This window comes from Nuphar pumila, chromosome 14 (genome assembly GCF_984573655.1).
Source record: "Nuphar pumila chromosome 14, dmNupPumi1.hap1.1, whole genome shotgun sequence".
In the NCBI taxonomy this organism is placed as follows: domain Eukaryota; kingdom Viridiplantae; phylum Streptophyta; class Magnoliopsida; order Nymphaeales; family Nymphaeaceae; genus Nuphar; species Nuphar pumila.
In genome coordinates, this window is record NC_143262.1 from 10345367 (window position 1) to 10372079 (window position 26713).

At 38.0% G+C, this 26713-nt stretch overlaps 1 protein-coding gene across 2 annotated transcripts in view; it reads right to left on the minus strand.

The window, feature by feature from the left end:
- Positions 1-4864: 4864 nt before the first annotated feature.
- LOC149816327 (5'-adenylylsulfate reductase-like 3) overlaps positions 4865-26713 on the minus strand; it is a 45638-nt gene continuing 23789 nt past the window's right edge. The window contains exons 5-8 of one of the 2 annotated variants that reach the window (XM_089987620.1): positions 8861-9191; positions 8015-8126; positions 5460-5654; positions 4865-5273 (exon numbers count right to left, since the gene is read on the minus strand). In XM_089987620.1, the coding sequence (XP_089843746.1) occupies positions 5211-5273; positions 5460-5654; positions 8015-8126; positions 8861-9191 (701 nt within the window). In that variant the 3' untranslated portion in view covers positions 4865-5210. The remainder of the gene's footprint in view (positions 5274-5459; positions 5655-8014; positions 8127-8860; positions 9192-26713) is intronic. The other variant, XM_089987621.1, reaches the window with a different exon arrangement.

Here is a 26713-nt window from a genome sequence, read left to right on the forward strand (position 1 = left end):
TTTTCGGCCACTTTTTTTAAGTGATTCATCTACTGCACATCATCGTTGAGTTTTCCATATTCATCGACGATGAGTAGGAGTGTCAACGGGTCGGGTTTACTCGAACCCGACCTGAACCAAACCCTATAGGGTTTGGGTATGGTGATAAATAAGAAGACTCAGGTTCAAACCTGAAGGTCCTATTAATACAAGCACCTGGGTATAGTTTGTGAAATTTTATACCAGACCCAGGCTTGAGTTGAGTTTCAATTCAAACCCATAAATTTTCAATGTATAAATGATAAAAATTATTGTTTTATTGGGTATAATCCGGGTCTTGTTCATGTAGTTCTTATCGAGTCCAGGTATGGTTTCTCTTATGGTGGGTTCGATTAGACTCGGGTTCGAACCCGATAAGGTCCCGGTATGGTGATAAATAAGAAGACTCAGGTTCGAACCTGAAGGTTTGATTAATACAAGGATCTGAGTATAGTTTGTGAAATTTTATATCAGACCGGGGCTTGACCTGAATTTCGATTAAGACCCATAAATTTTCAATGTAAAAATGATAAAAAATATTGTTTTATTGGGTATGATCTGGGTTTGAATTGTTCATGTAGTTCTTGTCGGGTCCATGTATGGTTTCTCTTATGGTGGGTTCGATTAGACACAACTTCGGACCTGATACCATACTCAAAATTGGTGTCAGATATGGTTCCACCTGGTCCGAACTATATTCGACCCGTTGACCCCTAATGATGAGTTTTCCTGTAAACATATTCTTAATGATGAGTTATTTCGGTAAGCATAATATTTTTGATGAGTTTTTCAGTAACCCTTTTTCTTAAGTTATTGCATCTTTCTCTCTTGTATGTCTCTTTGTGAGTTTTTTGGTAAACTATAGCAATATTAGAGGCATTGCAAATTTTTTTTCTTATACCAATAAACATTATTTCATATTTTTTAAGCATGTTTTTTAGTTTAGCTTTTTTGGACTACATACAAATATTGTATGATGTCTATGAGCACTTTCATCTTCTAAATCCTAGAGGCTTGAGGCTCATGTTTTTAGTTTAGTTCATTGATTTAGTTCCTTTAAGTTGTTTTGTATGCAGTGGTGTTGTTATTGGTGTAGTAATGACAGCTATGACTAATAATTTATTCTCATTGATGGATACATTTTGTGCTTCTTAGTGTTGTGTATACTTTAATGTTAAGTTTGTAGAGTTTGAAACAAAATGGTGACTGAGAAGTCTATGTCTAAGAGGTTTACACGCACGTCGGCTTCTATTGTTAGAGTACAACAAGAAATGATAAAGAAAAAAAACTGTGTATTGGGTCATCCTGTCTACTATGATACACGTTATCAGCTTAACACGTGGATATAGAGGAAGTCTGCCTAGTGGCCAAAATACTGATTGTCTGACATTTACCACAAAAATGCAGCCATAGTTATGATCCACCTCCAAACGAGCAACACAAAACACCTGCAATATTGGCCAAATTGTAGATAACAACTTATAGGTGATGCAAAAGTGAAGCTGAATGTGCAAAAAATGATGAAGAGTTTGCGAACACAATCATGTCGCCCATCCCAGAAGCATCTAAGGAGGGGAAGGTGGAGAGGGCCTCTGCGAACAAGAAGTTTGACCCATGTGTTCACTCTGAGGTTGTTGCTAACCTCAATGACTGGATAGATAAAGTTCGAGATGCAACCATGGAGACTGTGGATGATAGAGGGGCAGAAGAGACACCTCAACAAAGGGAGGATGCGAAGAAGAAAGTCCAAGCTCACAGGAAGAAATCAAAGCAAGGAAGAAGGTTTGGTGCTCCTTGACAAGAACTTTGGTCATTTATTATCTTAAGTCGATGCGAGGATGTGAAACTTCACAAAAAAAATTTGTGAATATAAGGTTTGCAAAATTTATGATATGCTAAACTTAAGATATGTGATTGTAACCTAAGTTGGTGAGAGGATCAAAAATTTAATTTGCCATAAGTTTTGGCCTAGTTAAACATGAAATATTTATAGAACAAATTTAAACTCATAATTTACATCATTAAAGATTGACAATTCATAAATTACAATATTAATCAAAAGAATAAATTTAAACTCATAATTGCCCACAGTTTTACAACATTTGTCTCTGTAGTCTACGTTGTTTCCTGTTGCAGTCTTTTTTTTTCTTTGCCCTAGCATTCTTTCTCATTTTCTTATAGAATGAGATCGCATGATTCTTATAGTTTGTGACATAATTCTGAAAAAAAAATTACTAGCAAACAACTAATATAGCTTACCTCTCATAATTATCACAAACAATAACTTATAAATACGTACATGGGTAAAGGTTAATTCTGTGTTTCTGCCCAAGTATTGCATATACAAAATGACAAATATACCACAGTCATAGTTGTAACATAAATATTCCAAATCAACATGTATAGAACATTAATTATATTAACAAACATATGACGAAAGTAATTACTCGATTTCTTGTTAAGAAATACCACTCACTCAGAGTAACAATTGTATCCCATCCACGCTGTAAAAAATTCAACATACAACAAAACATTAAACATGCCGAGTACGGGAGAGCAATAAGTTCATGTTTCAATAAATAATCTTAACTTACTATATTGTAGACATTCTTATATGCACAAGTTATGTTACGAATTGAATTGTATAACTTAAACTCCTTCACCTTCAGATCTATTACACAAAGAACCCAGTGGTTGTTTCCCCACTTGACAGAAATAAGACCTGCAACATAAATTGAGTTTAAGGTTGCTTTAGGCACCCAAATTTATGTTTGCTACATATGCAATATTGTTAAATGGATACCTTGTCAGCTTCAAACCAAACATAGGGTATGTTGTCGTCAACATTCAAGCATTCAACAACCCTTTCTTTATGCCCTTTAGTTGTGAGAATTTATTGTAATCAGTCAGCGTTTACAATTTAGTTTTATTAGTCGGTAGTAAAACAATAGAAACATTGGTTTTTAGACTCACAAAGAAATAAGAGGTAAGGTAAGCACTCTTTGGCAGATTATAGCTTTTTTCCATGTGTCGAATATGGGCTTTTTCTAGTCTTTCTATGAATAATCTTAAATGCTATATTTGTGATAAATTTATGTTAGATTCATTTGAGTATACATACAAACATAACAAAAGAATAAACAAATGAACGTGCAAACCTAACACTTACATCATTTTTCATCCAAATATCTTCATAAAATTCATACTCTTTCGGCTCATTTTGACTTTCCTCACTAACCTTTACAGCTATCTTGGTCATCACAATTGCTTCTTTGCTAGGGGCTGAGGATGGGGGTTTGAATGACTTTTGTTGTGACATTTTTGGTATAGTTTATAATTATTCATCGCGAACTACCTAAGATATACACAGAAGACATAAGACATCATTAAATAAAGAAACATTAAACTACTCCAGCCCAATTACACAAACGTAGAAACACTAAAAATTAAATAAAGAATAAGCAAATACACATAAATCATCTACAATACCAACATAGTAAACCCTAAACGATAAATCACATAGAAAATATTAAATAAAATACTTGACAAGCAAACAATCATGCACAAATATTCATGAGCCTAGATGATGCCCATTTTTACAAAAAAAAAAACAAGTTCAGAATGAAAATAAAATAATATGCATATATATATATATTGTTTGTATGAAACTCAACTTTCGACCTAACCAGTACCCCAACCTCATCATAATGCAACGATAAAGTGTTGTTCATGAATCACCAAAAATAGTTGCAGAAAAGTCATCAATTTTTTTTTCAAAAGATCAAGCAAGTTGGGAAACACAAAGAAATCCTATAAAATGCAAAAATAGTCATGGGGTGCAGATAGTCACTTTTTATACAACGAAAAACCGCAAACATGAAAATCACATTGTATAGGTACCAGATATATGTAATTTTGTAAATGTATTTGTGAAGTTACTATCATAAGGAGGTTCACAAAACTTGTTTTTGCGCGCTTCATGAAGACCGAAAAAAATGCGTGTAAACATATATTTAAGTGAGGATTAAAAAAAGGAGAAAGAAGGTTCACATGATTTCCCGTGACTTTGGTATAAAATATGCAATTTTATTAAGGTATTTGCAATTTTACAATTAACAAAGACTGCATAAATAACATAATTTTTTGCATGTTTCATGAGGTCCGCAAAAAAAATGTGCAAACCTCCTTTTAAGTGAGAGTTTGCGATACCGATGAGCGGAGTGATATATCACACGAACTTCGTGAGTTTCACATATGCAAAGGGTAAAAAGGTTCTAACAAAGTTGGCTATTTGTGATTTTGGTCATTGGGTGATTTAGCAAATTATGGGGTTTTTAGGGAAACACGTCATTTTTATCGGATAGTACCATCATTTTCTGTTGCATTTTTTGATAGTCTGGTTCTTGTTTTTCGTGTACAATATATGTTTTGTGATTAGAATGGATCACAAATGTATGGTTAGATCAGGCGTGCAGAGTTAAGTTGCGCACCAAGTAGCATATATCCCTCACTAGGTTGTTCACACCGCACCGCTCACTTTGGGCTTCACCTGTAGAGTGTGAAGCCCAAAAAAGAAGTACAGGTAGTTGTTGCGTGTGTTGATATTTGATCTATTTTATATTGTAAATTTATTGTTTCTCGTGGTTTGTTGGTTAGCATTTTGAAAGATAAAAACAGAATTGTTTAGGCAGTTATTTGTTGTTATAGCTCTTTGTTGTGTTTGTTTTCTGTTTGTGCCGATTGTGCTTGGCAAGGAGATGGATTCCATAATCAGAAATCTGAGGCGCAACGTGCTCGTCGTCAACGAATACGGGATGACCCATGTCGGGATGCAAGTTACAAGAAGAGAGGCAAAAAGAGTTTTATTCCTCATTCTGCAACCAGCTTTAATCTTACATGCAACAGGAAGCATTGAATACTTCATTGTTTTTCTTTTTTAAAACTAAAAGCAGCATTTCATTCTTTCACAGGACAGAACTGAAATATAACAACGACATGGTTATCACCAATAGTGGTGCAAACATGTTATAATATGCAACCAGGAAGTATATACTTGGAATCATGCTAGATCTTCCAGCAAAAGAGTAAGGCTCCTCAATGATCATCAGAAAAGGATGACAGTGCCAGTTTTATTTGTCCAGCCCAGACTCCACCAGCTGAATCATAACTCACACAACTGCCAACAGAAAAAATCACCACAAACAAAATGGCTCTGTATATATATCAAACCACTTTGTTGATGACAGCTGAGGCACCTGAAAGACAAATTGCAATTTGTTAAATCAAACAATTGCAATCTGAAGAATATTTGAAGTACCATTCAAGGAAAATTACATGTAAATGAACAGAAAAAGGTTGTTCTTCAGTCTATCTAGATGCATAAATCATGCAAGTATAGTGAAGAAAAAAACATAATCTTGATGTACAAGAGCACACATCACCTGTGTCAACCCTTTGTGGAACACACTGTTTACGAGAGAGGATATTGGACCTTTTCCTACGACTTCCACATTGGCATTCTGGATAGCTGAGTAAATGGCATGCATTAATGCACCATATGTTGTTGCCCGTTCATTCTCAATAGCTTGGATGAAGGAGAAGGTCAGGGCACCAGTCATCGTGTCTCCGGACAGAGCCTATACCCATGACAATATATCTAGCCTTCAGTCATTTTACCCACTTTTCACACTGGAAGTTGGTAACTAAAAACAGCTTGAGAGAGGTTGTGATGTTTATGTCTAGTTCTTTTTGCAAAACAATACACAAAGCGCAGGCAAATACTAGGGAGGAGCTGCTTCATTAACAAATAAAAGTAGAAAACAGAAAGAGCACACATTAGCACAACCTGGTCCAAGGAATTAATATGGCCACTAAATCATTAAATCATTGTATATATATATATAAACTAGCAAAATATGTAAACTGGTATGAACCGAGATTTTCATAGTTTTTTTTTTTGTAAATCTAACCCTACAGATGCATTTGGCGTGGTCCATTTGCTTGGAATCAACTATTGGATCGTTGTAATTGGATCAAGAAATGTGATTTTTTATGCTTGCATATTTATGAAAATTTTAAGCCATTGATTTTCCATCCTTAAAATATCCTTCTTATGCATCGTAATCGGATGATCCAAGAGTTTGTTTCTATTAAACCATGCATCTAGATCACATCCGTACGGTGAAAGTTTAGAAAAAAATAAAAAAAAAACTATAAAAATATCGGTTCATACCAGTTTACATATTTGACAGGTTTACATATTTTAGTTATCATATATATATATATATATATATATATATATATATATATATATATATATATATAAAGAAGGGGACCATCCAACCAAAGGAAGGTCCAAAATCTACAACCGATGATAATTGACAATGTTCCTTCTCTAACGATCAAGTTTTTCATTGATCGGAATTTACATATTGGATTTTTATCATTCATTTAGTGAGCGACATGTTTTGGATTATGAATTTCTGATGTTTAGATGTGTTTTTCAAAGCAGTAAAAATCAACTGCCCACAATACTTTGTATTGTAAAGTTTTAAATGCAATGTGAGCCATCGACTTTTCACATTTCGAAAAACATGTCCATGTCATAAAGTATTCATGTAAAGCATATTTCTTACTAAATAAATTATAAAGAACAAATATATGAGGTTCGATCGATGAGATGCTCAAGCCTTGGAGAAGGGGAGCCATCCTATTGTCATTTGTTCGTAGATTTTGAACCTTCCTTTGGTTGTATATATATATATAAATGAATTATATAACATCAATTATGAATATCATCATCTTTTTCTTCTTTTTTTTTTACAAAAATCTCCCTAAATCACTCTTAAGCTCTTTAGGGATGAATATGAACTAACTCCAAGGGACTTAAATGTTTTATAAAAAAAATTGAAATGAGTGCAAATAGTGTATCGTAAGATATGCCACTTATCAACTGTCACATGAGTACAGCTGAAGATACGGGGATACAGCCATTTTTATGAAGTTTTCAATGTAACTAATATACAAGGGGACACAGAACGGAAGTCAAAATAGAGTATATGTGTGACATAGCGTATCAGACTGTATCGTAAGATACAGGGGCATATCGTAAGATGCAAAGGTGTATCGTAAGAAACACGATCCGTATCGAGATACGGGTGTATATTGTATCAGGACACCCCATATATACGATAAGTATACACTATGATACTTACAACACTGGTACACCCAGCTTCAACCTTGGGGCAAGGGATGCTTCCCTTTGGGTTTTGAAATCGTGACATCCCATCAACTTGGTGACATTCACAAGTCGCCCCTACCAAGGGTATTTTGGATCAAATTTTATTCATATTGTTCCCTGGTATCAACCTCAATTGTTTTGCTCTTAGACCATATTTGCAGAATTTGGGTCTCCATGAACAAATATTTCTTCCTGGGGACTAGCTTTTTTGTGGTCATTTAAGTCAGTTTCTTTATGAGCAAGCATTATTCTTATTGAACCCTAAAATGATTAATCTGCATCCTCCGATTTCAGGATAAGAATCTTAACATGTTCTCAGTCTCATTGTCATGATTTTTTCAAATGATGACTCCTGTTTGTGCTGTAAAACTTTAACATAGAGGCACTTTTGAATTTTATTCAGTCCCATTCTTCTGTTCAAACTCTTTATAGAACTTGATTTACAATCATTGGTCACCTATATGGTCTCATAAAGTATCCTGTCTTCTTCACTTTATTTAATCATTTACTTTTTTGTTTGGGATGGGGTGAAAAAAGTTGGGTTGCAGACATATATAAAACTGCACTTAAAATAAACTACTGCAACATTATATTGAATCCCCCATCCTGGAATCAGAAACCTGACATTGCATACCAAATTAAATCCCAAGAAAATAGTTGTAACAACATAGAGATATTTATCCATGATGGCACATGCAAGAATTTCTCTATGCATGGGAGGAAAAAGAAAAGAAATTCATGGATGGTGCTCCTTACTGTGGTATCTGCTGAAGTTTGGTTGTCCTCACAACTGCTGATTGATATGACCTCTCCACCACTTGTGCCCTTATGTTCTTTTGGATTGCTCTGCAACTGGTACATTCCACTCCTGATTACATTAAGACATAAATTAGACCACTAATACAAGAAAAGTTTAAAGGACCATGGACTTCACTCGACTCTGCAAGGCCTCCAATGGGGCAGATCGAGCTCACACCAAGCTGTCAATTGTAAATTTGGACGTGGAAGAACGTGTGTGATTGATATGGATGCAGATACGAAAATAACAAAAAATTTCCCACAAGAAACAACACATATGCTCATATGCATGCTGCAATGTAGAATAACTGATAATGACAACTTGTTCTAAATTGAAAGCAGAAAACTGTTATGTAATGTTTCTCTTGGACCAACCTTGGTGAAAAAACCTAATGATTTACTTGTATTCTTTGTCAAATATCATGATACTGGAAACCAATAATGCATTGTGTGGACTAGACATAATCCTCAGAGTTAAAAGATCGATCCAGCACTCAGAGAACCTAACTCAAGCCAGGCACAAGTCTGACATAGTACATCAATGAAACCGAATCAGAGTTGGGATAGACTCAAAACACACAACTGAATCGGCTTCGAAGAAAAAGATTTCAAGTCTAAGATGAGCCTATCTGCTGAGAAAGGTAAACCCTAAAAGAGAAGGCTATGGACTTTAAGAGTCAGAAGACGGATAAGTTTTCCAAAACAAAGTCCTGAGTAAAGTCAAGAACAAAAATGCTCCACAGTACCAACTGAATTCATATGCTGAAACTAAAATAATCGCACGAAGCAAGATAAGTAAGTAACCGAGTCAATCTCCACACAAATGGTAGATCCAGAGAAGTGCCACTGTGACAAGAATCTATAACTGCATGGAGTTTTGCTCCAAATGGCAGAGGTCTGACAATGGTTTCATTGATCTCATCGTCAACAATGCATCCTGCAGTTTCATAGTCCACGGGACAAAGTGACTCATCATAGCCATCAACTTCATCTCCAGTATAGTCTGGTTGCTGTGAGCCATGACCAGAGAAATGAAAAACCAATGAGTCTCCTCGTTGACATCCAGACACAAGCCATCGCATCGCCATTCGAATGTTTTGTTTGGTCGGCTGCAGATATGGATCTGTTTCATCTTCTGCAAAAAAGATAACAGAGAATAGACTATCAGATCGACTGCTTTCCAGATCATCCATTTATTATCACGCTAACATGAGGAATTAAGATCTAACAATATTTGTCTAAGTTGGTATAGATAATGGCATGCAAGAAGAGTTGAATTTCAATTAGCACCAAGAGAAGTTATGTATCCCTTTTGTTTGTGAATAGTGACAAACTGACAGTACTATCACAGTACTGAAACACTGACAAGAATACCAATGACACCTATACTTGTATATCCGATGTTCTTTAAAGCTTTCTTAGATTTCCTTATAATTATGACATTTGGAACATTTCTCAGAAACATTCAAGCTCCTGCTTGCTTCCCAGATACGATATATCACTTATGGCAAAGTCACGCAATTTTGGTGTTATGGAGGTAGTTAAGCTGAAGCTAGGCAGACACCTGTGAGTGTAAACACTTCAAAATTCGGATTTCAAGTATGTTACATCAGGAAGACAATGTAAGGGTTTGCCTTTCCATAATCTAGTCGAAGTGTTGAACTATGTCTTGAATGTTCTGCATATAATCTTGCATATAATGCACAGGATGAGTGCATCACTCATACCTATGTGCAGCATATAATGCAATTAGGGATGAATGCATCACTCATGTGTAATTAGTAATCTGCTATATTTTGAATAGTTCACATGTATGTAATGAAAAGTAATCCAATGCTTATGAACTAATTTTAGTTTGTATCCTTGACATAATCCGAACTTGCAATAGCATGTAAACAAAAAGCAAAAATTAGAGTGCTTTATGGTAGTGTGGTTGTTCCTTTTCAAACAATTGGGAAGCTGCATGTTCCATGCTTATAAGCATTATAAGATCTAGCACTTGGGTGGCTGCCTTTCTTTTTCCTTTTTTCAACACTTTTTATTTCAATTAAAAACAAGCTGCCGCAGTCTGTTTCTAGACAAATTGTTGAAGAAATATTCGCAGGATGTTCTGTTTGTCCTGCTCCATGCACATGTCTGTACTTTATCTTGTCAAAGCACACTCACTTGGAATTGGGAACTCAACCAACTTATGCTTAAGTCAAATGTTTATTAGCCACCATGTAAAATCTTCCATGAAAAAAATCTCTAGGCATTGGAAAGCAGATATATCAGAATCACAATTTCTTTCCAACAAGACACCTAAACGAAGATGAATGAATCCCATGACACCTTAACGAAAAATACTACACGAAACTCGAAAGTTTGTTGCTGGTATATAAGCTTTATAGAATCAGCACTGCCATGACACCTTAAAGTTGTGTTCGGATTCAGAGGATTTAGTGAATTTCGAATTCAAATTCCACTAAATCCTTTTGTCAATTTCCCGCCACCAAGAGGAATTTGGTGGAACAGGATTCCGATTATACTGAATTTCTTGAAGCCAAATGCGCTCTAATTGTGCAACACATCATTCATCTTAATTACATAATGGACCCCGATTCCCCAACAAGACCACTCGAGTTTGAGGCCTCCATCAGCATCAGATTATGTTGTAGATGGGCAGCCTCTGATCATATCTATGCCCATATTTTTTATGAGATTCATTCAAGTCGGGTGAAGGTAGCAACAGTCCAAAAGGTTTACTAATAAAATGGCTCCTTGTACCCTGAGAAAAAAAGGAGATTACCATTCAAATAAAACCAACAAAAATAGCCCCTTTATACCCTAACAAACAGACATACTAACATGTGAACACGTATAAAATGTGGCAAGCTGTAAGAGATTGATGGTACTTTTGACCACCAACCAACCAATTGCCTGACACTGGCTTTCACTCATGCGTGGACCTCAAGCATTGAAACTCTTGCCATGTCATAGGGATACCTCATTTTGGGGTCACACTGACACGTATGACATTATTTTGATACCATCTTAATAATATTTTAATACCTTTTGATATTTTTCAATAAATACATATTTTTTACTATTAAATTGTCAAAAGGTAATTTTTATTTATTAAAAAAATAAAAAAATTCTGTGTCATCGTGTCCTATTTTCTGAAAAAATTTCTAACTTGCAGTCGAGCTCGCATTACGTGTCTTCGTGTCCAAGAATCTTTGTGACATGGCTGCCAAGAACTCGGAGTGAAGGGTAAAGAGAAGGAGAGAAGTTTACCAGTGAGCATGACGATGCAACTGTCATCAAAACCAAACCTGCGGCACAGCAAGCCCTTCATGTCCGTAACGTCCTTGATGGTGCCATAAAGCTCATAACTCTTCTTCCTGTAACTGACTCCACAGAGGACAGCTCTCTTGTTCCCGTGAACAGGAGGGTAAGGAATCGGACCCCTTATGTGATACGAACCATTCGAGCTTTGGAAGCTTGGCTGTGGAGTAGCACCCACATTTGTATTGCCAGGACTCGCCCTGGAGTTCACAATTCCTTTGAGCCAAGTAATGGCTCGCCGGGCTCTGTGGCCGATTCGGAAACTGCAGGTACCACCACATGATTTACACCGTGCACTTCTATCATCACCGGCTCGAATAAGTAGCCGTGAACCACAGTTAGAACATGTTGTCTTACTCTTTCCTGCAGGCATTTTCTCTTCTCCCCTCGCTTGAAAACAAGAGGATAGAGGGGAATTTTTAAGTGCCCACAGAAGGCTCGACAGAGATACAACATAGAACATGAAGAAGAAGAAGAAAAAAAGAAGAATAAAAGAAGGCAGTACCCTTTATTCTTACTTAGCTACAAAGGTGAATCCGATTCGCCTTTCTGTCGATGATGCATGGTGAAGTTAGTAACTTGATGCTTAGATGGCGTGTCATCTGTCACACGTTCATGGGATATAAGTATATTACCGTTAAACATTTTTGAGTCGGAGAAAAATGGGTGCATTTACAACCGTCCATTTTTTCATGGGTGGAAAAACCTGCAGATTGATTGATTTCACTATTCAAAGAGCCATGTTCACCTTGAGGGGCGGGCATATTAAGCAGTCTGTTTCTTGATAAAGAAGATGATCAAGATGGGCATGCGGGGGAGTCCAGGACTTCAAGAGGAATAAGAGTCCAACTTCAAAAATGACTCATTCACGAACCTCGTCCATCAAGAATACTCCTCGAAAAAAAAGAATATTCAAAGAAGAGTTCTAAACATGTATAATATTGAGAGCCAAGATCATTTGAACAGAAATGGTTCAAGAAAACCCCATTATAAATAAATCTTTACTCTTTCAAGAAAAACGTTGACCAGAGAAAGATAGATTACAGTAGATATAGGCAGAGAGGGTGGTGTATGTTCGCCCCCGATGATTCACTGAATCCCACGTCTGTGTTCAGGGGATCGAATGAGCGCCACGTATTCATGCACATGGGGCTCGTATTCCCGTGTATGTTGACATACTTTGCATCGGACTCTAGTGTTGTTGCAAAGACTTAATCACCCTTACTTGCTTTTCTTGCCCTGAAATGGCGGTTCGAGGAAATGACAAAAATATCCTCCATTCAAAAGTTGTGAAACGACGGGTCGATAAAAGGACAAAAAAGTCCTCCATCCAGAAAGTTTGATGTTAACCATTTAAAGTGGAGACGTTCCCTATTCATTAAACTCCTGCGCCATCTGCTGTAACAGTTGCTCCCATTATCAACCCAAACTTTGCCTTCGTCTCCATTCGAGCTTTCCGCCTTGTTTTTTATCCTGTTGTACAAGACATTGTCGCCTTCTCGTGCCTGCCTTGTGTTACAAAACATTCCACTGTCTTCTTTTATTTGTCGTTGTTGTTAGGCATTATGGAAAAAAGCAATGATGCACAAACATTCCAACCAATGCCATTAAGGCAGCGCAAATTTATTGTGCGACATATTTATCGACATTTTAGATAGTATGGTTTTGTATCGTCGAGTTGTAAGTTATTATGCTGAACTTCCGTATCAATTTTCAATATCTTACAAATCGCTATACATATCGTTTTGTAAGATATTATATGTTTTGTAATATGTATTTGTAAGATATTTATACACAGACTTTGAAAACGTGTGGATGTAGAAACACATCGTTACACGCCTGGCGGGGTGATTTTCGCATGCATATCGCTGCTATCTCAGCGACTTCTATTGAACTCGCTTTAGAGCCTCGCGTTATCGTCAACACACATGTAGGACATGTGTATTTTATTGGCATGGTAAGCGACAAGTCGATGCTCAGTATAAGCAAACATCAAACCGCACTTGCTTTGATACTTTCATTCATTAAATCGCTGCTTTGACTTGCTTAACCCTAGTGGTATCCGTTGTTATATGCATCCTGATTAAATCGTAGTAAACCTATGTCGCTTGCTAACGCAAATTGATATATTGCTTACAAAACATTCCACTGTCTTCTTTTATTTGTCGTTGTTGTTAGGCATTATGGAAGAAAGCAATGATGCACAAACATTTCAACCAGTGCCATTAAGGCAGCGTGAGTAGCTTCTCATCATGCTATCGATGAAGAAGGCATGTCGTCTTGTGTGCCATTAAGGCATTGTTTGGTTATTGCAGGTATATCATGTCCTTACGATGGTTGAAAACTTATCGATATTGGTAAGACGCTGGGATCTGTTGACAAGAATGCTTGTTTACAAATGCTAGGAAGGGCCTTTACCCCATCAGGTATCCTACATTAACTCATCATATGCATTGTATCTCAAACCGCTGTATTAGTAACAGACTCCTGTTTTTATGAGATACATTTTTGTTAGTTAATATCGATTTGTTTGCTATTTTGCTGCAAACACAAATTAATATATTGCTTAAAACATTATTGAGCTTATCATCAGGTTGTAATAAAGACAATGTAGCTCAATCAATCGAAAGATCTAGAGAATTGAATATCTATACTTATGATGCAACTGAAGAATTGAACTTTGCACTAACAATGCACATGAAAAGAAGGGTGCAGGCATTAGACCCACTCTTGACTTGAATGTTTCAGTGGAAGAAATGCAATTCAATGATGAGGTAGACTACCATGACAGTGCACATAATAAAGGTGTAGGCACCGGGAATGTACACGGAAGTACACTTGACTTGAATGTTCCAGGAGAAGAAATGCAATTCAATAATGAGGTAGATTTTGATGTCGGTACACTTAATAAAACCGTAGGAACTGGGAATGTACATGGAATTACACTTGACTATGTTCCTGTAGAAGGAATGCAGTTTAATAACGAGAAAGATGCATATAAATTTTACAATGATTATGCCTTAAAAGTTGGCTTCAGTGTGAGAAGGTTTTCTTGGTCAAAAAATGCACAGGGTGTCTTGGTTAGAAAGACATATGTCTGTTCCAAGCAAGGTTGGAAGAAATCAATGGGAAATCCAACAAGGAGCATGCCAGAATCAAGATGTGGATGTCAGGCGAGATTGGTTTTGAGAAGACATCCGAATGGGAAATTTGTCGTGCGTACTTTAATTAGTGATCATAACCATGATTTATCTGCATCATTTATGACTCATATGCTAAGGTCACATCGTAAAGTAACTGTAGCGCATGCTGCAATTGCTGAAATAGCCGATAGCGCCGGCATTGCACCAAGAAAGACATACAATTTGTTTACCTGCATAGATGGTGGTCGCGAAAATGTGTCATTCACACCTTTGGATCTAAGAAACCACTTGAGAAGGAAGATGACAGATAACATGAAGAACAGAGAAATATGTTGTTTGGTTCGTTACTTACAGAATAAATCAAGCAATGAACATGGTTTCTTTAGTGCAATGCAAGTGGACGAAGATGGATATGCTGTGAATATGTTTTAGGCAGATTCAAAGTCTAGAGTAGATTATGAATGCTTCAATGATGTGCTTGTGTTTGATACTATAATAAAGATTAATACTGAACATTGGCCATTTGCGCAGTTTGTGGGAGTGAACCATCACACACAGAGTTGTATATTAGGCGGTGCTTTTGTGTATGATCAGACCAAGAAAAGCTTTGAGTGGTTGTTCAGAGTATTTACACAGGCAATGAACGGGAAGCATCCTGAAACTGTACTTACAGATGGTGATCATGAAATTGCGGTTGCAGTGCTTCATGTGTGGCCAGATACACATCATCGCCTATGTTTGTGGCATATCTTTCAAAATGCAGCAAAGAACATAGGACACATATTTAATCAGAATACAGGGTTTGACAAAACGTTTATAAGGTGTGTACTTCATAGCGTAGACGAGGTCACCTTTAAGTCAGATTGGGACAAAATGATTAAGACATACGACCTTACTGACTGTCTGTGGTTACAAAATTTATATGCAGAAAAAGAGAAGTGGGCATTGGCATATGGAAGACAATACTTTTGTGCAGGTATGATAAGCACACAAAGAGCCGAATCTATGCATGCCACCCTGAAGAAAACCCTGTATTCATGTTTAACAATGTTTCGTTTCATGGAACAATATGAATTATTTGTAGACGGTTTAAGACAGAATGAGCTTGAACAAGACGTGAAATTCTTCAATACACGACCTCTAACTTTTGGCATGCAAATATTGATGCGACCTGCAGCTCTGTATACACTAACTGTATTTGAATGGATCAAGAAAGAGGTGTTGCATGTCATGAATTGCAAAATAGAAGGACTCGTGCAAACCGAGAATATGCACAAATACCATATTTTTTGTCAGGGCGAAAAGCATCAGAAAAGGCAAGAAGCACATGTCACGTACAATGTTGACAACGAAAGGGTAGAATGTTTGTGCAAAATGTATGAATTCAAAGGTATTCTATGTTGTTATGCATTAAAGGCACTCAATCAAGAGAAGATACAAGAAATACCTGAGTCTTACCTAATGCGAAGATGGAAGAGACGTGCAAAGATTGAAATGCTCGTTATGGACAATACGAGTAAATCTGATATTGACCAAAAGCGCCATATAGCCTCTCGTTACCAACAACTATGTAGGCCATTCATGCATGTTGCTGATTTGGCATCGAGAAGTGAAGAATGCTATGTATCTGTGAGAAAAGCTGCAATGGAGTTACTTGAAAATGTGGAGTCAATTCACCTTAAGTCTGTTGCAGCGAATGAATACCAGCCGAAGATAATGGGATCGAACACCGCAGGTGAAAATCATGTTTCACTTGACACTCCCGAGAAGTTGCGTCGAAGCGTAAACATTATCTTCAACAAGTCAGTAGTGAACGTTGTTGATTATGATGAACATATTCATGAAGCGAAGGGTATCAAAAGAAAACCTGTCTCTGATCGCAGTCGTCGGAGGTCAAAGGGTACACTAGAATTGGTTGGCAAGAAAAGAACTAAGAAACAACCAACCTGTAATAAAAAACAACAAAGCCCTTCGAATGAACAGGTATTTTAGACATTATATTGCTTCCCATTACGTGAAGCTTGTCAATATCTAACTCGTGTAATGTCCAACATGCAGCAATACCCTACAGAAGTACCAGCAAACGTTGAAACCTCCATTCCTCCCGACCAAATTTCCAGAAAGGATCGCTTCAGTTTTACAAGTCTATTGGTATGTAATCAATGTGGTGAGGAGGTATGCATTTCTTGTGAAACTTAATGCAGTGTCTTATATTTTTTCTATCATGACAGGCTCTGATGCATTCGACAGATGGGTATGAGACGCAGAAATCTCGTGTGGGCTATTAGTTTAGTTGTCATGCCTCTTTGCATAACCCGATTGCAACATTGTCGGATTTGTTACGAGTTTATAGTGATTTGTCATCGACGACTTGCGGTCCGTGCTTATGTTTTTGCGATTTATGGTTATCGTTGAATAGCGATCTGTGTCATCGCAGCATAGTGATGTGTGGGTATTGTTCGAATGTCAATCTAAGCGGGCTGAGAAAGGTTGTTCAAGTAAGTTTTTATGGGGCATTGATCAAGGTTGCGATTCATTTTATGATCTGAGTTTGCTATCACCACGCAAATAAAATCTTACTTAGATCATCAAATGAAACGCAACCATGATTAATGCCCCAAAAAAGCTTACTTGAACAACCCCTCAGATAACGCTTAGAGTGACAGTCTAACAATACCCTCAAATCATTATGCTGCGGTGCCAAATATCGCTATTCGACGATAACCAAAAAATCGCCATTAAGTTATGTCATGAACCAGCAGAAGCCACAAATCGCTATTTAGCGATTAAAGCAAAAATACAAGCACGGACCGCAAGTCATCGATGACAAATCACTATAAACTCGTAACAAATCCGACAATGTTGAAATCTGGTCAATTTACCAATGTTAGTTGGTAAAGCTATGATTGTAAATAAAAGGCGTCGATTCAACTTCTTCTGCAACAATTCTTTTGTGTTCCCAACACCTCCAATTGTTATATTGTGAAAACTTTTAGCCATATGTTGTAAATAAAAGGCTAATCAATGTGTCATTTCTCTTCCTCACTTCATTTCTTAATTGGTAAGTAAACATCTTCGTCTGTTACAGAGTGAGCTTTGTTCGCTTTAATAGTGGAAGTGCAAGTGTGAGGGGTACTCCACAATTTCTCACAATCGCTTTGGAGTTCTTAACGTGGGATCGTTCAGATCCCTCTGGTTTTTATCAACAAACATTGATTATCGCTTTATACTAGTATCGTTTAACACCGCAACTCGGTGTTGACTAACACCGCTACGTGCTACCGCGATGTAGGTCGTGAACAATAATTTAACGAGTTCTGACGTCGTAATTGACATCAGTGAATAGCGTAAGTAGAAAAGCTACCGCCATCAGAGAAGATTGATGCGACAAAATCGCTACTGATGATCATAAGTAAACTGTAAGTAGACTGCAATCGCGCAAAAGTATGCCGGCCAGCCAAAATCGGTACGATATTGTATTGTTCTCTGCCAGAAGTTGCTCATTTGCGAGGATTCCAATTCATGAGGTCAACAACGCAAACGACAATGGCTTGTCCCTTTGTAAACGTTGTAAGTCAACAAGGATTTGCGATGTTAAATGATACTAGTATAAAGCGACAATGAACGTTTTTAAAAAACCGACAGCGGCTACGATATTTGGCATGAATATATCATTGTATCCATGTTTGATAATCAATTGAGTAATCGTCAAAGATTATTCATACTTGGAAAACGGGTTTGTTTGGGTCGGGTCAATCTCCCATTCAACCATTGTTATAATATGTAGTCGAAACGATGATTTTTTAATTATTTAAAACCCAATCATTCAAGTTGCAGGTTGTCTTCGATAAAGGGTGGTATTCGAAACGACGGTTTATTATTATTTAAAATGAAATCATATAATTAGCGAGTTTTTTTCGAAAAAGGGCGCCAGGCATGGGGAAAGATGATTTTTTTATTATTTAAAACGCAATCATTTAATTTGCAAACGTTTATCGAGCAACGACAGCATGTGAAATGACGTATTATTAATTATTTAAAACGCAATCATCTAGTTTGCAAAAGGGCGGCATGTTAAAGGACGTTTCCTTTATATTTGACTGACGACGTCCATTCCGTATCTGCATTGCAAAGGTGGCATCGATATCGTCGTCTAGGCATGGCGCCGAAGAAGAGTACTATGGCAGCAATACGATCAGGCATGGCGCCGAAGAAGAGGATGATGGGAGCAGTACGACCAGTCATGGCGCCAAAGGAGAGGACGATTGGAGCAATACGACCAGTCATAACGCCAAAAGAGAGCACAATGGGAGCAATACGACCAGCCACGGCGCCGACGAAGAAGACAACCACTCCCACAGTACCAGCTTTACCGCTTAAGACGTATAATTTTGCCTTTTCATGTCGTATTTTGTCTTTTGTTGTTTACTGTAGAAAATAATTTGAACGGCGAATTCTGAATACTACGCTAATGGTGCACTCAGTGCAACATCCATAGATAAAGGTGGGCGGCAACTCCCTAACGAGGTCCTAGATGACATCGAGCAGATGCAAGATGAATTTGCAGACGGGAACACTATCAGTAATTTTGTACGTACGCAACCACTATCATTTACTAGGTCTTCGGTTTGTATGTTTTGAAGTTTGTAAATTTTTGCAACCAGACAATGTGTGATTTTGTCAATTATATTCAAAGCAACGCAACGAGCAATACAGTACGCATCATCACCCCTTATTTCATGGTATGTATGGTCTGCCATTGTTTTATTTGCTTTTATGACTTACTCAAATTTTTTGGTGGTTAAACCTTACTATTTCGTGCAACAGATGTACGTTCGGCGAAAACCATATACCGGTGGATTCGCAGATGCACTACCTTGTTGGAACAACGGTGAAGAGTTCGTAGACTTTGCGAATTTTGATAAGGTAAGTTAACAAACCTCTTCTCCAAGGTTTAGTCGTTACATCCCCATCAGAATCTGTCTATAGAATTTTAAATTATTGTATCGATTCGCAGATTTTACTTCCTACGCTGTGGCAAACTCCAGAACATTGGGTCTTATACGAGATAAATTTTATGGAAAAACAACTATGGTGCTACAACTCATTGGACTGCCACAATGGTGTAGAACGTGACGCTATGCATTTGATAAGCTTCTGCCCATAGGTGAAGCGTAGCTATTTCTAGTAGACCGGACTGTACTATATTTTCCCTTTATCACAGGCGGGATTCCTGAAGGACTATTTGGGTGTCGACATTTCTGAGTGGATGTTGCTCTGTGCTGACGATGCTCCTGTACAAACTAATGGGATCGATTGTGGCATATTCGTAATGAAGCACATTAAAGCAATATACAAAGGAGAAGAAGCTGTTTTCATCGCTGTATGAACTTTGCATCCGCTGATATTGGGGATTCCTGTTATATATTGGTTTCACATTACATATTTTTGTTGCAGGAAGATATACCGGATTTACACCAGGAAATATGCGGAAATTTGATTGAGTTCAAAAAGAACGGGAGACAAAATATGTAATGTGAAACCTATCGATTGCTCTCTCTGTACAACCTAACGAGCTCCACCATCACCGTTGTCGCCCAACTACAGTTGTGCAGTCGCAACATGGTGAGGAGCGGTTGGCGGAGGTGGAGTTGGCTGACGTGGAGCTGCCAACGGTGCAGTCGCGGGCACTTAATTGTGTGGAAATGGATTACCGCGATTCCTAAATGTAATGCTTTTCTTCGGTAATTTAAAATAATGTACAACGAAACATATTTTGTTGTTGTTCCGAAATCGTTGTATAGCTCGCAACCCGTGAACAAAATGTGTGGAAATGGATTACCGCGATTCCTAGTAACAAAGGCACGTAATGTTTGCTCTGAACAAAGTTGTGGTTTTATATAAGACCAAAAAATATTTCTACAATATAACTCACCCGCTACTTGCTACCGTGATTTGAACTATTAGGTCCCATCGCATTGATTAGTTTTGAGAATAGCTCTCTGACATGCCATTGTTAAAATTCATTAATGCGGAGGGTATTTTATGTGAGATTTGCTCTTTGTTTATTAAAACAGTCGTATTAATTTGAAAATTGACGTAGAGTGATAGGACGTTTCATTAATATATGAATGACACATCACACAGGTTAAGGATGTGTTCCATTTTGCTTCGCGAATAAGGAACCGACAAACCGACAATTCCTGCAAAAGTGACTTGTTCTTGAATCGAGTGTATAGGCGCTTCGACGCGGTTGTTGTATCGATGTAGACTTTTTTCATATGTATGCAATATCATAATTAAAGTAAATAGTCGTTTGAAATTAAAAATATTTACAAATTCTTACACAATATTTCATGGTAGTAGTAGTGTAGCTGACGTTAGACCACCATTTGTGAACAACAAATTGACATTTTTGGCTTCACCGCATTCATCTCGAGTCTCTTCTGCGATTTTCATTCTGTGCGTGTCAGCAATAACGCCATGTTTACACATCAAACATTTCATAACGATGTTGACTATTATCATTTCGAACATTAGAAGGCTTCGTTCATTGCATACATCGCTATCTAATTCTGCGACTGTCAATCATGCGTGTTGGGCACCGCTGGTCGCTGCCTTTTACATCCTCGTGGCGGCTCTGCTAGTTTCTTCTCCGCAATTAGGAAGGACGTCAATATTTGGCAGAGTTCTTCACGGAATCCAGGTATATCAACCTGCAAAAAAAATTTGTAATGTGGAACCAATAGACATGCATTTAATGACTAATAACATAGGACAAGAAATGACATACAACGTCGAAACGGGGTTCTGCACCATCGTATATCGCTTCAATGTACTTCATTACAAATAAGCTGCAATCAACGCCATTATCTTGTAATGGAGCATGGTATGTCGTGCGATAGATCCACTCGCTAACATCGACTCCCAAAATGGCTTTGACGAAGCCGATCTAAGAATAATGCGACACAAAGTAAATTCATGACCTCAGTATAGGACATGATACTCATAAAGATGGAATCTTACGAGATGGGAAATGTCTAGCCGTAAACCACTATCAACTTCCAAAGAATTGTAACACCAGAGTTATTTTTCGTGTAAATTCATCACGTATAAGACCCAATGCTTTTCTGATTGCCAGAGTGTAGGAATCAATATCTGAAAATTGATCGAAAAAATGTTGTTAGCACTATCATGTTGTAACCTTGCATTCTAGGTTTGTTTGCTTACCTTTTCACTTGACAAAAGGTCTCTGCAATGATTACCGTTAACCCAATAAGGTAGGCCATCTTTAAATCCACTGGAATATGGCAAACAGCGTAAGATCGTCTGCATACCGAAACATTGCTAACAGCAAGGTTAACATACGAATCAATCATACTTAATCAATAACCAAAAGCAACGTAAAATACAACCGATATACCATGAAATACGGGCTGACGATGCTTATAGTCTGGCTTGGTGCGTTGCTTTTAATATAACTAATGAAATCAGATATAGTATGTTTGAAGCAAATATGGTGTTGTTAACGCACGTACACATGGCTTACGTATATAGACAACTCCTACAAGTTTCATACGAACAAAATTACTGATCATGTTGCATTCTGAGAATTCTTTGCGCATTCGTTTGATGTCCTCCACGAGTGATTGACTAAGTTTTCGCCCAACTTCGTCGGTGGATGTACTACTGAAATGAATAAGGACATTGCAATGAACGATATGGAAATTACATTACATAGTACACAACACAAATCGCAAATAACGGCTTCAAAGACACGGATTTTGTTGAAAATGGAGACGATGTGAAGACAATATACGCATAATTCGCCATTGTTGGTCGTGTAGTTGTCTTCGTCTGCCTCACCAACCACAATTTTCTATGTTCGGGGGGGGGGGGGGGGAGTCCAGGTTTATGAAGGAACCCTCGGTTTGATTGTTGATGATTCACGAAGTTGAAGATAATCACATCGTCGAGTACTTGTGCGACTATTTATGACCAAAAAGTTCTACTGCTCAACCAACATGATCAATGAATAATGTACGACAAATCCAAAATTTAAGGCCATTGGTTGGAATTGCGTAATTCGACTACATATTCGCTGCATAGCGAGTTGTGTAAAGCGATAATCAACGTTTGTTGATAAAAACCAGAGGGATCTGAATGATACCACGTTAAGAACTAAAAAGCGATTGTGAAAAATTAAGGAGTACCACTCACACTTGCACTTCCACTGTTAAAGAGAACATTGCTCACCCTGTAACAGACTAAGAGGTTCATTGACCGGAATTCCTTTGTTCCATGGTTGATCTTTCTTCGTCCAGGAATGCGTTGTTGAAATGTAAGGTTCGATTTCTCGAAATCGCTTGGAGCTGCGTAAGTAGACTTCGTAATCACTGCATAGCCAGTTGTGGTTATCGCGGGAAAACGATTGTGCTGTCAGTTGGACAGGAATCTCATGTGGTGATAGCTTACGTCTTTTCCCATGCCGCCCTTATTCGAAAAAAACCCGCTAATTATATGATTTCGTTTTAAATAATTAAAAACTGTCATTTTGAATACCGCCCTTTATCAAAGACAACCCGCAACTTAAATGATTGGGTTTTAAATAATTAAAAAATCATCGTTTCGACTTTATATTATAACAATGGTTCAATGGGAGATTGACTCGACCCGAACAAACCCGTTTTCCAGGTATAAATAATCTTTGACGATTACTCAATTGATTATCAAACATGGATACAACGATATATTCATGCCAAATATCATAGCCGTTGTCGTTTTTTTTAAAACGTTCATTGTCGCTTTATACTAGTATCATTTAACATTGCAAATCCTTGTTGACTTACAACTTTTACAAAGGGACAAGCCATTGCCGTTTGCGTTGTTGACCTCATGAATTTAAATCCTCGCAAATGAGCGACTTCTGGCAGAGAACAATATCGTACCGATTTTGGCTGGCCGGCATACTATTGCGCGATTGCAATCTACTTACAGTTTACTTATGATCATCAGTAGCGATTTCATCGCATCGATCTTCTCTGATCACTATTCACTGATGTCAATTACAACGTCAGAACTCGTTAAATTATTGTTTAGACAAATACAATGATTGTTGGGCAGAAATGCTCTATCATAACGATGGCGACCTTATTCAATTCAATGCCACGCGATTTCGTCGGACAGACATCTATCTTCGATTAAAATTTATTTATTTATGAGATCCACAGACGAAACGTGTCTGTTACATGTAATAATAAAGATTTAAACAATAAAAGAATGTCAAGTTACGACAATTAATTATACAATTACAACAAATAGCTATCGTGATAAAAAAGAATGCCCATAGTTTATTACTAGGCACTTGATGAATCAGATGAAATATCATACACTTGTCTCTCTGTTTTTATTGGTGGACCCTCTATCCTGAGTGGCCTCTGGGTTGCGTGCATCATACTAAAAAAGTTGGTCATCATCTCCACAACTGAGTTCAATTGTATCCCCATATTGCTAACTTCTGTCCTTAATTTCTTATTCTCCCTCTCCATAAGATCGAACCTTGAGGCAGAGTGCTCTTTTGTAGCAATTGTTCGCTCCTCATCGCGCTTTGTTGGTGAGGGCATCGTTGTTGTAACAGAAGAGAGACAACGTTTTGGTTGTAGAGGTTGGGCTGGAACATGAGAGGGGGCAGTTGGGATGCATGGGTTCCCAATTTTATCAATGTACAGATTTCGGCGCATTGGTTCCCAATAGCGTTCAAAATAGAAGGGATCAAATTGTCGTCCGTTAGAATCATACGATACGGCAGGGACACCACCCGAGTTCCAAATGAATAATTCATCCATGTAGAGTTTGAGTCAATCCACGTTCCTGCACCCACCACTATTCAACTTCCTTCTCACTTCCAAAGGCATATTTGGTATGGACTACTCTGAGACAGATTGTAGGAGAACTCGACTACCATGCTGCAACTTGGCTTCATAATTGCAAAACAGCCACAAATCGCGGTCAGACAATCTAGCAGTCTCTGCAACAACGTCTTGGTCATCGGCCTCCCTATCTCCATAAGGTCTCCACAAAACCTGTACATTGCTAATTCTTTTCAATAACGAGTGACAAATATATTACAATTTACTTAAGCATGATATGGCGACAACAATATGTACTACGGAAAACTTTCCTACAACGATGATTACTTAAGAATGCTAAACATTACAACGATTTATAATACTCAATGATAAGTAAATAATTTTAGAACGTCTACCTCATTCAGTTGCAACCCATCTAAAATGGACTTAGCATTATGCACTGTGACGTTTATTCTAGCCCATCGACTGATCTTTAGAAAACCACAACTCGCAGGGGCAGCACGTGGATGCAATGGGATAATATGTTCCCACGCCCAAGCCTAACAAAAATAATATTATTAGTAACACTACAACCTTCAATGAAATTAGTCTACAATTACTAACTATGTAATCAACAAATACCTGAACAAATGGCCAAAATCCCCCAACTTTTTTCGTACCATTACTCGCACGGTAGAGTTGACTGTACAAGTGTGCGAGCATAGCGGCACCCCAGGCATAGTTGTCGACTTCGTCTAAGTTTGTCAGGTACTGCAGCCACATGGAACTTATTCTCGAACCAGAACAATCGGAAAATAATATAAGCGCAAAAAAATAAAGAAGGAAGTCGAGCAACTCTTGGTCAGTTGTTTCAGATGCACAAGTAGCGGAGCGACCTTCCCATTTATTACGGATAAATGACACTTTCACTGATGTGGACTTCATTCCACCAGAAATACATTGACTACATTCGTCCGTCGACATTCCCAAAAGGGTCGTGCATTCTTCCCTTGCGTTATAGTTTGAATGCCGTAATAGGACAGCACTGCCATCACACTTAAGGCTAGTGATCCTTGCCACATCTTCTAGAGTCATGGTCATCTCAAAAGAATCAAACTGGAATGTGTTAGTCTTATCATTCCACTTATTTACGAGGTGGGTCATGGTATTCCAGCAAGTTTCAAAATATTGCTGGTCCAAAAGGGCACCGAAGTGCATATTTTGTAATCGGTCCTTCTGATATGCACTCAGTTGACCATACCATGACAGAACTATAGGCCATTGACAGCGGCCTCCAAGCTTTTCACCTGGTGCTCTCCTTCTCCTGTGAGCTTCCTGTAACAAAAAATAACATATTATTCATACCAATTGTCAATTAGTTCCATTTGTACTTATAAATACTATTCTACTAACCGCTATAAATAATATTGGTTGCACACAGACTATCGCAGTAATCACTATAGATATTAATACCTAACACAGTAATCGTTGTACCAAAATCGCTAAACATATTATTAAATCTTCAAAGACAGGCCGGATTTATTTACCTTGGTCACTCTGTTCTCCTGTTCTCTCTCCAACCTAGGCCTTTCTGGTGGGTCCACTGCCTTTCCCTTTCCTTCACTACCGGCTCCACCATCGCCTTCCTTTCTCTCTCCTTCCTTTTCTCGTCCTTCTTCTCCTTCATTATTCTCTCCTTCCTTTTCTCGAGCTCCTTCTCCTTCCTTTCTATCTCATTCCTTTCCTCATCCTCCTTCTCCTTCCTTATTCTCTTCTTCCTTTTCTCGAGCTCATTCTCCTTCCTTTCTCTCTCCTTACTTTCCTCGTCCTCCTTCTCCTTCCTTATTCTCTCCTTCATTTTCTCGTGCTCCCTCTCCTTCCTTTCTCTCTGCTTTCGCTCCTCCTCCCTCTCCTTCTTTTCTCTCTGCTTTCTCTCCTCCTCCTCCTCCTCCTCCTCCTTCCTTTCTCTCGCCTTTCTCGCCTCCTTCTTCTTCCTTTCTCTCTTCTTTTTCTCGTCCGCCTCCTTTCGTCGCACTTCCTCCTCCTGCTTCTTCCTTTCTCTTTCCTTTTCTTCCTCCTCCTCCTTCTCCTTCCTGCCACCTTTCTTCCACCTGCTTCTTCCTTTCACTTTCCTTTTCTTCCTCCTCCTCCTTCCACTGCATTTCTTCCTCCTCCTCCTCCTCCTTCTCCTTCCGCCGTCTTTCTTTCGCCTGCCGCCTTTCTTCCTCCTGCTTTTTTCTTTCTCTTTCCTTCTGTTCCTCCTCCTCCTTCTCCTTCAGCCGCCTTTCTTCCTCTTCCAAATAGTGTTTTCTTCTTTCCAGCACTTCCTCCTCCTGCTT